The sequence below is a fragment of the Coregonus clupeaformis genome, chromosome 31, assembly GCF_020615455.1.
Source record: "Coregonus clupeaformis isolate EN_2021a chromosome 31, ASM2061545v1, whole genome shotgun sequence".
Lineage (NCBI taxonomy): Eukaryota > Metazoa > Chordata > Actinopteri > Salmoniformes > Salmonidae > Coregonus > Coregonus clupeaformis.
In genome coordinates, this window is record NC_059222.1 from 46,464,515 (window position 1) to 46,485,888 (window position 21,374).

General features: G+C 44.2%; 1 protein-coding gene across 1 annotated transcript in view; it reads left to right on the forward strand.

Annotated features, from left to right (window-relative positions):
* vegfc (vascular endothelial growth factor c) overlaps positions 1–19,477 on the forward strand; it is a 48,849-nt gene extending 29,372 nt beyond the window's left edge. Inside the window, exons 5-7 of the mRNA XM_041859194.2 lie at positions 7,740–7,852; positions 16,467–16,791; positions 18,794–19,477. Of these exons, the coding sequence (XP_041715128.1) occupies positions 7,740–7,852; positions 16,467–16,791; positions 18,794–18,905 (550 nt within the window). The 3' untranslated portion in view covers positions 18,906–19,477. The remainder of the gene's footprint in view (positions 1–7,739; positions 7,853–16,466; positions 16,792–18,793) is intronic.
* Positions 19,478–21,374: the final 1,897 nt, after the last annotated feature.

Below are 21,374 nucleotides of genomic sequence, written 5' to 3' on the forward strand. Positions count from 1 at the left end.
TGCTTGGTCCGTGAGTTTTGGTGGGAGGCCCTCTCTTGGCAGGTTTGTTGTGGTGCCATATTCTTTCAATTTTTTAATAATGGATTTAATGGTGCTCCGTGGGATGTTCAAAGTTTGGGATATTTTTTTATAACCCAACCCTGATCTGTACTTCTCCACAACTTTGTCCCTGACCTGTTTGGAGAGCTCCTTGGTCTTCATGGTGCCGCTTGCTTGGTGGTGCCTCTTGCTTAGTGGTGTTGCAGACTCTGGGGCCTTTCAGAACATGTGTATATATACTGAGATCATGTGACACTTAGATTGCATACAGGTGGACTTTATTTAACTAATTATGTGACTTCTGTATGTAATTGGTGGCACCAGATCTTATATAGGGCCTTCATAGCGAAGGGGGTGAATACATACGCACGCACCACTTTTCCGTTACTTATTTTTTAGAATTTTTTGAAACAAGTTATTTTTTTCATTTCACTTCACCAATTTGGACTGTTTTGTGTATGTCCATTACATGACATCCAAATAAAAATCAATTTAAATTACAGGTTGTAATGCAACAAAATAGGAAAAACACCAAGGGGGATGAATACTTTTGCAAGGCACTGTATCTTTGCTTGAGCTTGAGTAGATGTGGGTAAAATGTTGAGTGAAGCTAGTCTTTCGACTCTGAAAGATGAAGGTTTTTTGCAACTGATGCATAGCTAGTTTTACAGATGAACATTTAATGGGGGACCTATTCAAGAAGAGGACGTTTGGCATATGGAATGTTGACGCGCATACTCTGTAGACCTGTGCCATAAATTGGAGCAGGAAAGGACATTACAGCAGGTAACGGCAAGACGGCAGAGCTATAATATATAACATTATGTACAGTGATGCTCTATATCACCAGATACATTTATCGTCAAAAAAGCTACTAAATCAGGTGGATACCTCATCTAACGCACATAGTCTACCTTCTATCGTATGTACACGGTTATTATTTATTTCAATTCATCACATTCCAGGCGAGGCCCTGTACATACCAATCCATTCCTCATAGGAAATATAGACAGTACTTGATTTGGTATATGAATCAAAACAACACATACCAAGAGAGGCCTGCACATTCCACATACAAATCCCATCCTGATATGAATTATAGACAGTAGTTGTACTATATTAATCAAATCACATGCAGCAAAGTTTTATTATTATTATACTATTATATTATTATTTCCCGGCTGCAGTAGAATTAACATGTTCTTGGGATTACCACAGCCTTTGTAATATCAAGGTGGTGACACCTTGGCTGTCTAAACGGACACGTCTGTTGTGTGTTATGAAAGGTGCACAGTGCACGTGCTATTAATCAGATTACGTGTCTTCCTCCGAAGCCACAAACATGTCAGGAGGGTGCGTTTCTTTCCTTCTTTTTCACCCACTTGGAATGTGTTGTCTGTTTAAGCCACTGCGTGTATGGTAATTGGAAGCACATTGACAATCCCTCGAACGTGTAGAGCTGCCAATGAGCCGTTTCATGGCAACTTCAGCAATTTGTTTTATTTCAAATAAATAGTTGAAAGGGTATGTTTCTGTTTTGCGTAGATAATCAACGCAAAACTTTAATTAAGCCAACATCTGTTTGCATTGTTGCATTTGAAACTAATGCTTTTGTGAATTCAAAGCAGTTATTTTTTTCTGAAGTGCTCTAACCACTAACTGTAATTTGTTATCAGGTCGACTAAGCTCATGGATGCTTACTGTGAGCTGCACACCAATAGTGGTATGTCTCAGATATGTTTTCGGAGGTTCAGAGGTTCTGACCTCAGAGGCCTGACTAATTTTGTTATTGCCAGGATTTCCATAATAAAAGCGCCCACCCATCCCCCTTACTCATCACCCCAACACCCTCTGATGACAGAATGTTGTACCAGGGTCATACATCAGACAGGACCTCCATTTGAAGACAGGATGATCTTAGACCTGGGGAGAAGAAGGGGGGCATGAAGCCCGTGATATGGGGGAGGTGAAGGAGGCTTCATGCCTCCCAACCTGAGTCCCAGGTCTCCCTGACCGTCTGTGTCTGATAAACCCCTGACCGTGCCACTCATCTCACTCCCTCACCCCGTCACCCCCCGACAAAGGGGGCTCAATCAATCGCAGAGAGGGGGTAACCTTAGCTGTTACATCCGTCCACTTTCTCAGTTGTGGCTCGGTGCAAAGGTGAGGGGGTGCTCCTCGGAGCATGGATTGGAGGCATGGAGCGGAACATGGGTCTGGGTCCTCCTGTCCCTCAAGTGGACTCGTAGTCAGTCAGCCTGAGGCTGAACCCCTGAACCCCTACCTGCTGGGGCTGATATTGGGGTGATATTGGGGGTGAGGCCCTGGTCGTCCGTGGAGTTGCTTGCCATGACTGGACCACTTAAATCAAACTGCCAGAGCAGAGGGGGAGACGGAGGGGAGATGGAGATAGAGACTGTGGGGGAGACGGAGGTTGAGATGGAGGGGGAGAGTCATAAATCACTACCAGAGAAGGGTAAGACCTGCTTTTTCACTTCCAGGAGGAAACAAACGGTCTAGTTCCCCTGTCTGTCTGTTAGTTCACCTCTCGCAGGGCTCTTGTATGGTTGGCATTTCCTCAGGATAGAGTTATAGAAAAAGGGTATATTACTGAACCAGAGGCCCGTTTTTTAACAGTGGGTTTGCCCTTACGGATGCCTTTTCAACCGCACTAACTGTCTGAATGCACTGTAACACTTTAGTTATACAGTTGTACTGCACGTCGAATGAAGCCTTAGACCGGCATGCACTCACAGTACAGTGGCTAGTTACACAAGTGTGCGTTGAACGCAGCCTTATCAAACTGTTTAGGAATGTTCCGTGCTGGGGGTACTAGAGTTTGTTAGCATTTTTGCACCTAAACACATGAAGCTTCAAGTGTGAGTTCCAGGAGCTACAGTGGAAGCCATAGCTCTAAAACAGTACTTACCCTCGTGTGTAACATACCGGAAAGTAAATGCAATAATTCATTTTATACACGTCTTTTCTTTACCGTAAACTTCCCACCTGCTCCATTCGTATTCTCCACCCTCTTGAAAGGATTACAACAACGATCCCCCCATAGAGGCACTAAAGTGCTATTTGTTGGCTCTCTCTTAAGAGGCTGAATGGAGTTAGTGTGGTTCTCTTTTTATTGCATTTTCATTAGTGGTGATATACTCAGTCTGGCAGGAACTACTGACTAGAGTATACAGGTATATGTAATATCTCTGGTTCTCCGGAAATGTAGTATATTGTCTTTGGAGGTTGGTAAATGGAAAGAAGAAACTGCGGTGTATACAAAGAATCTGATAGTTGAACTAAATACTAATTCACTTCAATCCATTTTAACTGGATTTATAGCCATTTTATTTTTGTATCAAAACACTTGCAGTTCTACTGCTGTTACATTCATGTGGGTCAGATGTTGCATAGCAACAATCATTTTCCATATAAAGTTAATATAAAGTTGACCTGTATTAAATGCACTCCACTGCATCTTCGATAGTACAAACATGTCCCATTTCAGTCCACAACTCCACCATGCTGAGAGCTAACCCTTTTCTTTCACAGCAGTTAAAGCATCCAGAATCAAGTTCATCTTGGTATGCGACTGTGCTTTCACTGGCCAGCGGTTGTACTGTAGCACGAGTCGTGCGTTTGTCTCAGAGCAAAAAGACAGATGGCTGGAGCTGACACTGGCTCTGATAAAGTCAGTGTGGGTCGATTGCCAGTATGTGATTTCAACTGTATTCTCAGCATTGGTCTAGCCTAATGTGTAACGGTCGGAGAAAAAACAAAGCACTGTGCTCCGAAATGGATGATTTCAGACATGTCAAAAACAAAATAGATCCATATTGGTCTGGCAAGTGTCAGATGTGCTTGTGAAACACACTGTCCACGATGGTCAATAATTTGGCTGATGTGTTTTGTCAATGGGAAGCCAATGGAAAGTGTGTGAGTAGTATATTATTGTGGAGGTTGTGAACTCTGAGGGAGGGAGGGAGGGAGGGAGGGAGGGAGGGAGGGAGGGAGGGAGGGAGGGAGGGAGGGAGGGAGGGAGGGAGAGAGGGAGGGAGGGAGGGAGACAGAGAGAGAGAGAGAGGGAGGGAGGGAGAGAGACAGAGAGAGAGAGAGAGAGAGAGAGAGAGAGAGAGAGAGAGAGAGAGGGAGGGAGAGATAGAGAGAGAGGGAGGGAGAGGGAGAGAGAGAGAGGGCTCTGTTCACAAACACAAACAGACCCCACACAGCCCCAGGACAACAACAACAACACAATTAGACCCAACCAAATCATGAGAAAACAAAAAGAGAATTACTTGACACATTGGAAAGAACAAACAAAAAAACAGAGCAAACTAGAATGCTATTTGGCCCTAAACAGAGAGTACACAGTGGCAGAATACCTGACCACTGTGACTGACCCAAACTTAAGGAAAGCTTTGACTATGTACAGACTCAGTGAGCATAGCCTTGCTATTGAGAAAGGCCGCCGTAGGCAGACCTGGCTCTCAAGAGAAGACAGGCTATGTGCACACTGCCCACAAAATGAGGTGGAAACTGAGCTGCACTTCCTAACCTCCTGCCAAATGTATGACCATATTAGAGACACATATTTCCCTCAGATTACAGCGATCCACAAAGAATTAGAAAACAAACCCAATTTTGATAAACTCCCTTATCTACTGGGTGAAAAACCACAGTGTGCCATCACAGCTGCAAGATTTGTGACCTGTTGCCACAAGAAAAGGGCAACCAGTGAAGAACAAACACCATTCTAAGTACAACCCATATTTATGTTTATTTATTTTCCCATTTGTACTTTAACTATTTGCACATTGTTACAACACTGTATATATACATAATATGACATTTGAAATGTCTTTATTCTTTTGAAACTTCTGAGTGTAATGTTTACTTTTAATATTTATTGTTTATTTCACTTTTGTTTACTATCTACTTCACTTGCTTTGGCAATGTTAACACACGTTTCCCATGCCAATAAAGCCCTTAAATTGAAATTGAATTGAAATTGAGAGAGAGAGGTGACGTACGTGCCAGCCTCACCATGTGCTTCGAGTTAGAGCGGCAAAGTGTCTCAGACTTTTATTATTTTCACTTTCCTCCCCCTAAATGATCATCCTCATTGACAGATCCATTTACATTTACATTTACGTCATTTAGCAGACGCTCTTATCCAGAGCGACTTACAAATAGGTGCATTCACCCTATAGCCAGTGGGATAACCACTTTACAATATCTTTTTTTTTTGTTTGGGGGGGTAGAAGGATTACTTTATCCTATCCCAGGTATTCCTTAAAGAGGTGGGGTTTCAAATGTCTCCGGAAGGTGGTGAGTGACTCCGCTGTCCTGGCGTCGTGAGGGAGCTTGTTCCACCATTGGGGTACCAGAGCAGCGAACAGTTTTGACTGGGCTGAGCGGGAACTATGCTTCCGCAGAGGAAGGGGAGCCAGCAGGCCAGAGGTGGATGAACGCAATGCCCTCGTTTGGATGTAGGGACTGATCAGAGCCTGAAGGTACAGAGGTGCCGATCCCCTCACTGCTCCATAGGCAAGCACCATGGTCTTGTAACAGATGCGAGCTTCAACTGGAAGCCAGTGGAGTGTGCGGAGGAGCGGGGTGACGTGAGAGAACTTGGGAAGGTTGAACACCAGACGGGCTGCGGCATTCTGGATGAGTTGTAGGGGTTTAATGGCACAGGCAGGGAGCCCAGCCAACAGCGAGTTGCAGTAATCCAGACGGGAGATGACAAGTGCCTGGATTAGGACCTGTGCCGCTTCCTGTGTAAGGCAGGGTCGTACTCTCCGAATGTTGTAGAGCATGAACCTGCAGGATCGGGTCACCGCCTTGATGTTAGCGGAGAACGACAGGGTGTTGTCCAGGGTCACGCCAAGGCTCTTCGCACTCTGGGAGGAGGACACAATGGAGTTGTCAACCGTGATGGCGAGATCATGGAACGGGCAGTCCTTCCCCGGGAGGAAGAGCAGCTCCGTCTTGCCAAGGTTCAGCTTGAGGTGGTGATCCGTCATCCATACTGATATGTCTGCCAGACATGCAGAGATGCGATTCGCCACCTGGTTATCAGAAGGGGGAAAGGAGAAGATTAGTTGTGTATCGTCAGCGTAGCAATGATAGGAGAGGCCATGTGAGGATATGACAGAGCCAAGTGACTTGGTGTATAGGGAGAATAGGAGAGGGCCTAGAACTGAGCCCTGGGGGACACCAGTGGTGAGAGCACGTGGTGCGGAGACAGCGTCTCGCCACGCCACTTGGTAGGAGCGACCGGTCAGGTAGGACGCGATCCAGGAGTGAGCCGCGCCGGAGATGCCCAGCTCGGAGAGGGTGGAGAGGAGGATCTGATGGTTCACAGTATCAAAGGCAGCAGACAGGTCTAGAAGGACAAGAGCAGAGGAGAGAGAGTTAGCTTTAGCAGTGCGGAGAGCCTCCGTGACACAGAGAAGAGCAGTCTCAGTTGAATGACCAGTCCTGAAACCTGACTGGTTTGGATCAAGAAGGTCATTCTGAGAGAGATAGCAAGAGAGTTGGCTAAAGACGGCACGCTCAATAGTTTTGGAAAGAAAAGAAAGAAGGGATACTGGTCTGTAGTTGTTGACATCAGTGGGATCGAGTGTTGGTTTTTTGAGAAGGGGTGCAACTCTCGCTCTCTTGAAGACGGAAGGGACATAGCCAGCGGTCAAGGATGAGTTGATCAGCGAGGTGAGGTAGGGGAGAAGGTCACCGGAGATGGTCTGGAGAAGAGAGGAGGGGATGGGGTCAAGCGGGCAGGTTGTTGGGCGGCCTGCAGTCACAAGTCGCAAGATTTTATCTGGAGAGAGAGGGGAGAAAGAAGTCAAAGCATAGGGTAGGGCAGTGTGAGCAGGACCAGCAGTGTCATTAGACTTAACAAACGAGGATCGGATGTCGTCAACCTTCTTTTCAAAGTGGTTGACGAAGTCATCCACAGAGAGAGAGAGGAGGGGGGGGGGGGGGGGGGGATTCAGCAGGGAGGAGAATGTGGCAAAGAGCTTCCTAGGGTTAGAGGCAGATGCTTGGAATTTAGAGTGGTAGAAAGTGGCCTTAGCAGCAGAAACAGATGAAGAAAATGTAGAGAGGAGGGAGTGAAAATATCCAGTGGCGATAGAAGTGCCACATTCTAAAGTATTACTTCTGACCAGGAACTATGCAGTGTTTCATAATCAAAATGTTCACTACTAGGACGTGTAATGTGGAACGGAAGGAAGCTCTACAGTTCTACATGACTCCTCTCTCTTTGATGGTTGTTTGTCTAAACTCAGCCAATCAGCATCCCTCTTATCTTTAAGGGGACAGAAATGTTTCATGTCATCAGAGCCAATTGGCTTATTCACTCTCACGCTAGGATTAGATGTGCTGCTAACCCAACTTTGATGTGCTGGGTCGGTGTTGACAAAATAACCCTTAAAATAGCCCTATCAGTCCAGCCCTGTCACATTTCATCCAACAACCAAAACAACATCAAACGCTACATAGCTTAGTGTAGCTTGGGCCAGGTTAATGAATGTCGATGAAGTGAGGAATTTCCTCTCCAGCTACTGGCACCCAAATGGCACTCTATTCCCTATATAGGGCACTACTATTGACCAGGGCCCATATGGCTCTGGTCAACAGCCTTTGTCTGTCGGTTTCCCCCTCTTCTAATGCTAATAACTGCTTTCCCTTTACAGATGTCTGGTAGCCAATAAAACCTGCCCAAAGAACCACAGCTGGAGCAACCGCTTGTGCAGATGTATGGCGGTGCAACGCGACACCCCTCCCCCGCCCCAGACACAACACTCGGGTGAGTAGGACCTAGTACTGATGCTGATACTGCACCTGTTGCACCGCTTATTAGACTGAATTACCGCTTATTAGACTGAATTACATCTTATTTGACTGAATTACAGCTTATTAGACTGAATTACTGCTTATTAGACTGAATTAGCTACCGCTTATTAGACTGAATGAGTTACCACTTATTAGACTGAATTAGCTACCGCTTATTAGACTGAATTACCACTTATTAGACTGAATTACCGCTTATTAGGCTGAATTACTGCTTATTAGACTGAATTACCGCTTATTAGACTGAATTACCAGTTATTAGACTGAATTACTGCTTATTAGACTGAATTAGCTACCGCTTATTAGATTGAATTAGCTACCGCTTATTAGACTGAATTAGCTACCGCTTATTAGACTGAATTAGCTACCGCTTATTAGACTGAATTAGCTACCGCTTATTAGGCTGGATTACCGCTTATTAGACTGAATTACTGCTTATTAGACTGAATTACCGCTTATTAGACCGAATTAGATACTGCTTATTAGACTGAATTACCGCTTAATGTGGTGAATTATGTTTCTCTTTGAGTTCAATATTACTAAGATAGGCTTATGCTGTTCTGAAGGTTTCCTAGTTGTGGTATGTGGTATGGATTGAAGGTGGAGTCAAGAGAAGGTGTTGTGCACGATTAATGGTCTTTTATTGGCCTCTTACAAGACTGTGACAGAGTGAAGCAACATGCTACAGTATAATAAAGAAAGAAAATGGACACAGAGAAGGACAATGTGCTCTTGGTTTTTTACAACAGCCCTCAAAATCCTCACAGAGACACAGACCAGCACTTGAGTCTCTTCAACAACTCACCAACAAGAGAACAACTCATTCCGCTCAATTCAATGTGACGCGAGAATGTACGCGTGATCCCCATACACTATTTACAAACCGAGTCCACAGATGTTGAAAGCTCCCAGGCCACGTCTCAGTGAGTTGCCACTATGAAAACACAACATGGCAGTTGTTTTTCAGCGGACGTGGCTACGCAGTAGAGTGATCTCTGAGTGAACAAACAAGAGACAGAAGAATGCAGAAAGAATCCCAGAGCTCTGGATTCCATAGTATCGTCCCAAATTCGACCCTATTCCCTTTATAGTGCACTACTTTTGACCAGGACCCATAGTGAACTATGTAGGGAATAGGGTGCCTTTTGGGATGCAGCCCATGGCTCACGCCACTCTACCCCTGCCACACAATGTTTATGAAGCACTGAAAGCAGGAAGCCAATCAAACAATTCTGTTGTTGCATGAAAGTTAATCTCTCTTAACAGACTTGGCTTCAAAGTTTACTCACTCGTACTCCTGAGTGGCGCAGTGGTCTAAGGCACTGCATCACAGTGCTAACTGCGCCACTAGAGATCCTGGTTCGAATCCAGGCTCTATCGCAGCCGGCCGCGACCGGGAGACTCATGGGCGGCGCACACTTGGCCGGGTAGGGGAGGGAATGGCCGGCAGGGATGTAGCGCAGTTGATAGAGCATGGCGTTTGCAACGCCAGGGTTGTGGGTTCGATTCCCATGGGGGGCCAGTATATATAAAAAAAATAGGTATTCACTAACTGTAAGTCGCTCTGGATAAGAGCGTCTGCTAAATGACTAAAATGTAAAATGTATATTAAAAAGGGTCTGGGTAAATTGGGGAGATCAAGCCATCAACATTTGGTTTAATGGGGATCACCCCTTTTCATCAGCTGATAAATGTATGATCAAAGCATTGCTGATGTTTCTCATGCAGTTGCCAAATTAAAGATGATGTTGATCATCTGTAGGCTTATTGTCCAGTCATACAATGGCATTTACTGGCTGACAATTAATTGAATTGCTCATTGATTATCATTCAACCCCAATGCCATGTTCTACAATTTGATGGAACCCAAAGAAACATTTAGCTAGGCCTATATCTTCCACATTACAGACGAATAATTCTACGAGAGGACTTGATAGCAAGAGCCATACGAGAGCTGCAGAGCTGATTTATGTTTCCTCTTCACACTAACCAGCTTTGACAGGCCCAATCAGAGGTAGATCTAGAAGCTTAGAGGTGCGTGCTCTGCTCTACTCTGCTCACAGGGACAGTGTGTCCCAAATGGTGCATTAGAGGTGCATGTGTATCCCATGTGTATCCCAAATGGCTCCCTATCCCCTAGATTGTGCACTACTTTTGACCAGAGCCCTATGGGCCCTGGTGAAAATAAGCACACTAAAGGGAATATAGGGAGCCATTTGGGACGCACCCATGGAATAGAATGTCTCCGCTATGCAGTCAGAGGCTCCCCAGGTCAGTATGAAACACTAGCTGAAGTCTTCAGAGGAGCAGACACCAAAACCCTAGATCTGGACAGTTATAGTGCCTGTGTAATATACAGTTGGTGTCATTACTCCTATAGGGGATTAGGACTTTGATTTAGGGAGACAGATATGTCATTGTGCCTTGGTTATGGTCCGTCTGGATTGAACCCTCATCTAGAGTGCGGTATCATTCACAGAGGGAGGTGAGGTAGCTAGATCTGGGTTTAGTTTTTCTTTGGTTTGACTGCATCAGGGTTGTCACTAATAACTAATAGAGGGCTCACTCTCCTATTTCTCTGCGATCACCTCCTCTTGCATAAAGAGAGTAAGAGAGAGAGTGAGAGAAAGAGCGAGAGAGAGATGGAGAGACGAAGGCATACAGTGAGAGTGACAGAGAGATGGAGAAAGCGAGAGAGGGGAGAGATCGGAGAGAGAGAGTGAAAAAGAGAAAATTAGAGAGAGAGGGAGAGAAAGAAAGAGAAAGAGTGAGAGTGTGTGTAGAGGGAATGAACGTTTGTTTTTTGTCTCCAGGTTTGTGGTGATCTCATAAGTCACATAAGAAATGGTAGTTATGGGTGACTCCCTCTGCTAATCAACCAGAGTTTGGCTGGCAGCTACGTCCTCACTCCCTCCTGTCTCTCTCCCTTCAGATAAGCAGAACATTGGCTTATAAGGATCTCTACACAAGACAGAGGAGCTGAAGATCAGTGAGAGACCTTTCTGGCTCCATTAACTACAGTACACTACCTCCCCTGACGATGACCAAAATCAGAGAGACACCGTCGACACATCGTTAATTATGGCGACGTCAGCGGGCACAGTGTCAAACTTCTGTGTAAAACTGTAAAAAACTTTGACTTGGTTGCCACTGAAAATGTGGTGATTTTTTTCAGCTTGCGAAGTTGTTGGAAAAGCCTAACTTGATTTATGATTTAATGTAAATTCGACTCAATAATTGACAAATGACATTGATTCATGGCAAACCACAGTGCAACATTATGCATATTCAAGCATATCCCATAAGGAATACTTGACCAATTATCGGATGTGTTATTGAATAAAATCAATCACTAAAGACTCATGAATTATGAAAAGTGGACATTTATTTTTCTCTTCATCTGAAGCACCACAACAGCAAACAATACAAGCAAACAGTCCATTAATGAGTTAGGGTTAGGAAACCTCTCTGTGGTTAACATCTCTGTGCGTTGCCATCGCAATCTGGGTCTGTTCATCAGCAAACACATAAACACAGTAACGACAGGAATTTAGTTCCTGACTGCAGCCAAATCTCTCTCTCTCTCTCTCTCTCTCTCTCACACACACTTTCTCTCTCTCTCTCTCTCTTTCTCTCTCTCGCTCTCTCTCTCTCTCTCTCTCTGGAAGATATCACATTTGTTTATTCGCCTGTGTTGTAAGGAAAACATCTGTTTGCTCCACTGGGGGGAAAATATATTGTGAGGGATTTAGGGCAGGAATGCTCAATCTTTTCAATCTATCTCCAATAGTTTGCTGCTGTGATGTCAAACAACAACTCTAGCTAACTTCCAAGTCTGCAGGATATTGCTATGTTCTTCTTATGTACAGATATAGGATCTTCATTTGACCAGTTTCTCACAGCAGGAAAGGTTAGGGCAAATCAAGTCTGACATTTTGAAGTGGGAATTAAACTTTAGAAGCAAATTTGCATTTCCTTCTGTGCAGGAATTTTCCTGCAACAACAGGGTGATCAAATTAAGATCCTACATCTGAAAGCTCTTCAGAAAAGTCCAAGTGTTCCATACCATCCGATCCAGGGGGTTACAACATCAACGTCTCCACACGGACGACTAGCCGAAAATAGAACATTTCACAATCTGTTAACAAGTGCTGACAACTCACAAACGATAGCAACCAGGGATATAAAACACATCTGTCTTTAGAACACCTGCATATCATCACTGGCGCCGGAGGGGAGGAGATGGCTGCCATTTTACGGCCCCCTGACCAATTGTGCTATTATGTGTGTTTTTTCGCGTTATTTGTTATTTATTCTGTACATAATGTTTCTGCCACCGTCTCTTATGACCAAAAATAGCTTCTGGATATCAGAACAGCGATTACTCCCCTCGTATTGGAAGAGTATTTTATCTTCAACGAGTCGGACGTGAAGGATATTCAACAGACACCCGACAAAGCCCAAATCCCCGTCATTTGCATGAGAAAGAGACAGAGATATTGTGGATGTAGGTCGGGGTGCCTTGTAAGGATCCAACGGCGAGCGAGTAATCTGCCTCTTCCATCAGTCCTATTAGCCAACGTACAATCATTGGAAAACTAAATGGACGACCTAAGATCAAGGATATCCTACCAACGGGACATTAAAAACTGTAATATCTTATGTTTCACCGAGTCGTGGCTGAACGACGACATTGATAACATACAGCTGGCGGGATATACGCTACATCGACATGATAGAATGGCTGACTCCGGTAAGACAAGGGGTGGCTGTCTGTGTATATTTGTAAACAACAGCTGGTGCACGAAATCTAATATTAAGGAAGTCTCCAGGTTTTGCTGTAGACCACACTATTTACCAAGAGAGTTTTCTTCAATATTTTTCGTAACTGTCTATTTACCACCACAAACCGATGCTGGCACTAAGACTGCACTCAATGAGCTGTATAAGGACATAAGCAAACAGGAAAACGCTCATCCAGAGGCAGCGCACCTAGTGGCCGGGGACTTTAATGCAGGGAAACTTAAATCCGTTCAACCTCATTTCTACCAGCATGTTAAATGTGTTACCAGAGGGAAAAAAAACTCTAGACCACCTTTACTCCACACACAGAGACGCATACAAAGCTCTCCCTCGCCCTCCATTTGGCAAATCTGACCATAATTATATCCTCCTGATTCCTGCTTATATGCAAAAACTAAAGCAGGAAGCACCAGTGACTCGGTTAATAAGGAAGTGGTCAGATGACGCAGATGCTAAGCTACAGGACTGTTTTGCTAGCACAGACTGGAATATGTTCCGGGATTCTTCCGATGGCATTGAGGAGTACACCACATCAGTCACTGGCTTCATCAATAAGCGCATCGAAGACGTCATCCCCACAGTGACCGTACGTACATACCCCAAATAGAAGCCATGGATTACAGGCAACATCAGCACTGAGCTAAAGGGTAGAGCTGCCACTTTCAAGGAGCGGGACTCTAACCCGGACGCTTATAAGAAATCGCGCTATGCCGTCCGAACTATCAAACAGGCAAAGCGTCAATACAGGACTATGATTGAATCGTACTACACCGCCTCCGACGCTCGTCAGATGTGGCAGGGCTTGCAAACTATTACAGACTACAAAGGGAAGCACAACCATGCTCGCTTCCAGGCAAGCCACACTGAAGCATGCATGAGAGCATCAGCTATCCCGGATGACTATGTGATCGCGCTCTCCTTAGCCGATGTTAGTAAAACTTTTAAGCAGGTCAACATTCACAAGGCCAGACAGATTACCAGGACGTGTACTCCGAGCATGCGCTGACCAACTGGCAAGTGTCTTCACTGACATTTTCAACATGTCCCTGACTGAGTCTGTAATACCAACATGTTTCAAGCAGACCACCATAGTCCCTGTGAACAAGAACATAAGATAACCTGCCTAAATGATTACCGACCCGTGGCACTCACATCTGTAGCCATGAAGTGCTTTGAAAGGCTGGTCATGGCTCACATCAACACCATTATCCCAGAAACCCTAGACCCACTCCAATTTGCATGCCGCCCCAACAGATCACAGATAATGCAATCTCTATTGCACGCCACACTGCCCTTTCCCACCTACACAAGAGGAACACATTTACATTTTAGTCATTTAGCAGACACTCTTATTCAGAGCGACTTACATTTTTTCATACTGGCCCGCCATGGGAATTGAACCCACAACCCTGGCGTTGCAAGCACCATGCTCTACCAACTGAGCTACAGAGGAGGCCACCTACGTGAGAATGCTATTCATTGACTACAGCTCAGCGTTCAACACCATAGTGCCCTCAAAGCTCATCACTAAGCTAAGGACCCTGGGACTAAACACCTCCCTCTGCAACTGGATCCTGGACTTCCTGACGGGCCACCCCCAGGTGGTAAGGGTAGGTAACAACACATCTGCCACGCCGTTCCTCAACACGGGGTGCGTGCTCAGTCCCCTCCTGTACTCCCTGTTCACCCATGACTGCATGGCCAGGCACGACTCCAACTCCATCATTAAGTTTGCCGACGACCCAACAATGGTAGGCCTGATCACTGACAATGATGTGCCAGGATAACAACCTCTCCCGCAACGTGATCAAGACAAAGGAGATGATTGTGGACTACAGGAAAAAAAAGAGGACTGAGCACGCCCCCATTCTCATCGACGGGGCTGTAGTGGAACACGTTGAGAGCTTCAAGTTCCTTGGTGTCCACACCTCCAACAAACTATCATGGTCCAAACACACCAAGACAGTTGTGAAGAGGACACGACAAAGCCTATTCCCCCTCAGGAGACTGAAAAGATTTGGCATGGGTCCTCAGATCCTCAAAAAGTTCTACAGCTGCACCCTGACTGGTTGCATCACCGCCTGGTATGGCAACTGCTCGGCCTCCAACCGCAAGGCACTACAGAGGGTAGTGCGTACGGCCCAGTACATCACTGGGGCCAAGCTTCCTGCCATCCAGGACCTCTATACCAGGTGTTGTCAGAGGAAGGCCCTAAAAATTGTTCCCCCGCACATTGACTCTTTACCCGGTACCCCCTGTATATAGCCTCCCTACAATTTTTTACTTAATACTTATTTTTCTTAAAACTGCATTGTTGGTTAAGGGCTTGTAAGTAAGCATTTCACTGTAAGGTCTACACTTGTTGTATTCGGTGCATGTGGCAAATAAAATTGTATTTTATTTTATTTTATTTGATGTGATCAGTTCAGAGCACATCCTGTCTCTTCCTGGGTTGGGGTCAATTCCATTTCAATTCAGTCAATTCAGGAAGCTCCTCCTGAATTGACTGAATTGAAATATAATTGACCTCATCCCTGATCTCTCAATAAGAATATGGTGAACTGACATGGAAATGCTCAATGTGTGTAATGTGTATGTTTTTATACTTTTAATGTCTGTTTTTATCCTTTCAATGCCAAGAGTGCCAAAGCCAATTTTCCATTTTGTGCCAACCTATTGGACAATAAAGTTTTTAATATACACTGAACAAAAATATAAGCGCAATATGTAAAGTGTTGGTCCCATGTTTCATGAGCTGAAATTAAAGATGCCAGACATTTTCCATATGCACAAAAAGCTTATTTCTCTCACATTTTTTGCACAAATTTGTTTACATCCCTGTTAGTGAGCATTTCTCCTTTGCCAAGACAATCCATCCACCTGACAAATCAACAAGCTATAAAAGGCCACTCTAAAATGTGCAGTTTTGTCACACAACCCAATGCCACAGATGTCTCAAGTTCTGACTGCAGGAATGTCCACTAGAGCTGTTGCCAGAAAATGTAATTTTCATTTATCTACCATAAGCCACCTCCAATGTCGTTTTAGAGAAGTTGGCAGTACGTTCAACCGGCCTCACAACCGCAGACCACGTGTATGGTGTTGTGTGGGCGAGCGGTTTGCTGATGTCAACATTGTGAACAGAGTGCCCCATGGTGGCTGTGGGGTAATGGTATGGGCAGGTTTAAGCAACGGACAACGAACACAATTGCATTTTATCAATGACAATTTGAATGCGCAGAGATACCGTGACGAGATCCTGAGGCCCATTGTCGTGCCATCCATCCGCCGCCATCACCTCATGTTTCAGCATGAAAATGCACGGCCCCATGTCACAAGGATCTGAAAATGTCCCAGTTCTTCCACGGCCTGCATACTCACCAGACATGTCACCCATTGAACATGTTTGGGATGCTCTGGATCGTGGCCTGTGGAAAACATTCCACAGGCCACAATCAACAGCCTGATCAACTCAATGCGAAGGAGATGTGTCGCGCTGCATGAGGCAAATTATGGTCACACCAGATATTGACTGGTTTTCTGAACCATGCCTCTACCTTTTTTTGAAGGTATCTGTGACCAACAGATGCATATCTGTATTCCCAGTCATGTGAAATCCATAGATTACGGCCTAATGAATATATTTCAATTGACTGAATTCCTTATATGAACAGTAACTCAGTAAAATCTTTGAAATGGTTGCATGTTGCGTTTATATTTTTGTTCAGTATAATTCTTATCTAATCTTCTCCCCTGTATCTCTCTAGACTCGTTTGAAGCGGATATCTGCGGGTCAGATAAGGAGTTGGACGAGGAGACGTGCCAGTGTGTGTGCAGACGACAGCTTCGGGCCTCGGGCACATGTGGACCCCACCGCTACCTTGATAAGAACACGTGCCAGTGTGTGTGTAAGACGCTCCCGTCGTCCTGTGGGCCGCACCAGATTTTCAATAAAGACACGTGCCAGTGCTCCTGCGGCAGGACGTGCCCCAAGCACCAGCCGCTCAACCGCAGCAAGTGTGCCTGCGAGTGCAACGAGTCACCCAACAGGTGCTTCCTAAAAGGCAAAAGGTTCCACCAGGCCACCTGCAGGTAAATACAGCTTGATGATGATGATGATGAGGATGAGAAGGGTTGATGAAAAGAAAGAGGAGGACGACATGGAGAAAGGGAACGAATAGAGGATAGGGACGTCTGATGATGACAATCCAAATTGCTACCGTGACAACCTTTTCAGATCTTTTCAAAGCATATTTCCGTAGCAAACCATATACATTAGCATAGTCATTGGTAATTCAAGTAGCCAGTTACTGGAGAAGAGACTAGAGCATAGAGCTCTTTGTCAAAGTAATGCACTAAATAGGAAATAGGGTGCCATTTGGGACACAGAAAATAGGGAATAGGGTGCCATTTGGGACGCAGTAAATAGGAAATAGGGTGCCATTTGGGACACAGTAAATAGGGAATAGGGTGCCATTTGGGACGCAGTAAATAGGGAATAGGGTGCCATTTGGGATGCAGTCTAGGTACAAGTCCTGTTAGATCCATGCCGCTAAGCCACAAGGCTGTAATATACAGCTGAGTTTGCCAAATCCTACAATGACATGGCCTGTTTAAGGCTAACCCTTTCCAGCTGGTCTCTATCAGAGCCATGCTAAATGTCCTTGATTTAGAACATCCAGCTTCCAGACTCTGGGTAACGGAGAAAATGTATGCAGCCGCACATCCAGAGCTGTGGAGTGTTCTATCATTAAGAACTCCAACAAAGCTAGAATGACGGGCTCAAATAGAAAGTGAAGAGTTATTATGTCAGCGAACCACTAGAATATATGAATTATATTAACTGATGACTACAATTGAGGATTCAAAAACATGTCTATTTTCACACAAAGAAACTCATATGGACTGCTATACTATATACTGTATCATGTCTGTGACATGACATTGCATGACTGGTAGTCATACATGTTCATTTTCCAGATGCCCTCAGACACGAATTAGACATCAATCATTTTTATTTCAAAGCTTACAACCCCTTTATTTTTAGAAGTCTGCAAGGAGAGAAGTCCTGTGAATACAAATCCGCCCAGAGTTGTAAATGAACTTGCAGTCCTGCAAATTACACTGCGATAAAAACCCTGGAATAAGGGCTGCCCATTTACCAGTGATCTCACTCTTCAGGTGACGTTGCTAGTTCTGCTCCTGTGGTCTTAAACCAGCGCCAGGGTGATAAACTATACCCAGTTTGAGGGCTTGGTGTTAATTGGTTATAGTACAACACATTTCACTGGCAAATAGAAGGTTTCACTGCCTCACTGCTGTCAGTTAACTGCTAGTTCCCCATGTCTGAAGGAACAACCCACAACCCTCTACGGTGACCCCTTGTAACCCCACGTTAATATGATTTATGACTATCCATCTGCAGTAAGGATCCAATGTCAGGAACACGGCCGATAGAATAAAATCAGCTTTCGTTTTGTCCTGTTTTTATTTGATACCAAACTTACTAGAAAATGTTCATTTCCTGAAGCAAATGTGTGCTATTGATTTCGACCCCAACTGAGGTAGTTTTTATCTGACACCTGAGGGACGTCCTTATATTGATGCCATACCATTGACATATACTGAGTAAGAGGTTGTACCTAGTAGGACAACGATGAAAAGAAAGGGTATACCAGAAGGAGGAATAAACCTGTGGTTGTATATATGGTTAAAACTCCTGCACGTTACATGATTTAAAGGGACATTAAAAAAAATGTCAACTTCATACTCATCATCTCCAGCACCACCTCAACATCAACATATGTGAAAATGGCGCGTTTCTATGTTTTGTAGTAAAAAAGATAGAGGGAGATGCGTTTCCAATGACATCATCAACCAATTAGTAGACAATTAGTAGGTAAATAGTAGGTAATGCTCATAGGTGGTTAAAATCACATAATGCACACCGATGATGTCATTGGAAAAACTTACATTCCTCTCTATTTTTTACTACAAAACACAGAAACACACCATTTTCACATATGTTAATGAACATGTAGTTGAAAATCGTTGAAATGTCCCTTTAACATGAACCCTCTTTGTCTTCCCCTAGTTGCTACAGACCACCTTGTGACGTGCGGAGGAATCGGCGCTGTGCATCAGGTTTTTACTTCAGCGAGGAGGTCTGCCGGTGCGTACCAACATACTGGAGAGGACAGGATTAACTTTGAGTTCACATTATGCAGCTGACCTGCTACCCGATTATAATGATTATAATCTATTATGATAGCCGCCATCTTGTGGAGAAGTACCTAGCCTGGACCTAGTTCGGAAATGGTTGAAAGGACACAGAGTTTGTGGGCTACTTTGGAATTATAAAGTGACATTTGGGACATATTATGGACGTATTGATATGAACCCCAAATATCATGAGAGGATCTAATGAAAAGACTGAAGGATGGGGAGCAATTGAAGGCTAAAGCCTTATTCTTGTTATTTTGTAATTGTTTTGTTATTCGTATGTCAGATATTGATTATATAATTTATTGCCATTAATGTTTGCAACCTCTTTGTTTATTGCAATTACAATCTTTCTAAGAAAATACACTGTGATCAATATTTTTGTATCATGTGATGCCTCTTTAAAATAAAAGTTGTATATTGTTAACTTATTTCTAATCTAGTTTATCATATTCAATTGTAGTTACTGATTGTAAATAACTAATGTACAGTAGTGGTCAAAAGTTTTGAGAATGACACAAAGTCTGCTGCCTCAGTTTTGATGATGGCAATTTGCATATACTCCAGAATGTCATGAAGAGTGATCAGATGAATTGCAATTAATTGCAAAATCCCTCTTTGCCATGAAAATGAACTTAATCCCCCCCAAAACTTCCACTGCATTTCAGCCCTGCCACAAAAGGACCAGCTGCCATCATGTCAGTGATTCTCTCGTTAACACAGGTGAGAGTGTTGACGAGGACAAGGCTGGAGATCACTGTCATGCTGATTGAGTTAGAATAACAGACTGGAAGCTTTAAAAGGAGGGTGGTGCTTGAAATCATTGTTCTTCCTCTGTTAACCATGGTTACATGCAAGGAAACATGTGCCGTCATCATTGCTTTGCACAAAAAGGGCTTCACAGGCAAGGATATTGCTGCTAGTAAGATTGCACCTAAATCAACCATTTCTCGGATCATCAAGAACTTCAAGGAGAGAGGTTAAATTGTTGTGAAGAAGGCGTCAGGGTGCCTAAGAAAGTCCAGCTAGCGCCAGGACTATCTCCTAAAGTTGATTCAGCTGCGGGATCGGGGCACCACCAGTGCAGAGCTTGCTCAGGAATGGCAGCAGGCAGGTGTGAGTGCATCTGCACGCACAGTGAGGCGAAGACTTTTGGAGGATGGCCTGGTGTCAAGAAGGGCAGCAAAGAAGCCACTTCTCTCCAGGAAAAACATTAGGGACAGACTGATATTCGGCAAAAGGTACAGGGATTGGACTGCTGAGGACTGGGGTAAAGTCATTTTCTCTGATGAATCCCCTTTCTGATTGTTTGGGGCATCCGGAAAAAAGCTTGTCCAGAGAAGACAAGGTGAGCGCTACCATCAGTCCTGTGTCATGCCAACAGTAAAGCATCCTGAGACCATTCATGTGTGGGGTTGCTTCTCAGCCAAGGGAGTGGGCTCACTCACAATTTTGCCTAAGAACACAGCCATGAATAAAGAATGGTACCAACACATCCTCTGAGAGCAACTTCTCCCAACCATCCAAGAACAGTTTGGTGACGACCAATGCCTTTTCCAGCATGATGGAGCACCTTGCCATAAGGCAAAAGTGATAACTAAGTGGCTCGGGGAACAAAACATCGAGATTTTGGGTCCATGGCCAGGAAACTCCCCAGACCTTAATCCCATTGAGAACTTGTGGTCGATCCTCAAGAGGCGGGTGGACAAACAAAAACCCACAAACTCCAAGCATTGATTATGCAAGAATGGGCTGCCATCAGTCAGGATGTGGCCCAGAAGTTAATTGACAGCATGCCAGGGCGAATTGCAGAGGTCTTGAAAAAGAATGGTCAACACTGCAAATATTGACTCTTTGCATAAAATATAAACTAAATGTAATTGTCAATAAAAGCCTTTGACACTTATGGAATGCTTGTAATTATACTTCAGTATACCATAGTAACATCTGACAAAAATATCTCATAACACTGAAGCAGCGAACTTTGTGAAGACCAATACTTGTGTCATTCTCAAAACTTTTGACCACGACTGTACACACTTATCTTATCATTATGATTTTATGGCAGGCTATCTTTACACAACTAAAATGTCATTTCAATTTCTATATGAATTAATGCAAAATAGCATGTGATTTCTGAACTGCCATCCACAACATACACATACATTTACATTAGATACTTGAAAATATACCATATACCACTTTTATCTTTGGTCAACCACCTCACCAGCAATACTAGCATTGGGCTCTCAGTTCTATGATCATGATGATAGGGCCACAAGTTTTTCCAGGTCTGGCCCATTTTATGACATGATGAGAATATCCTATAAATGAACATCAAGTGAAGGATACCTCCAAGGAAGGAATACAGTGAACTAATACATGAATCCTGCCTTGTCAATTAATGAATACTACTACTATGGAGAACCCTAATCAGCAAAATGGATAAGGAT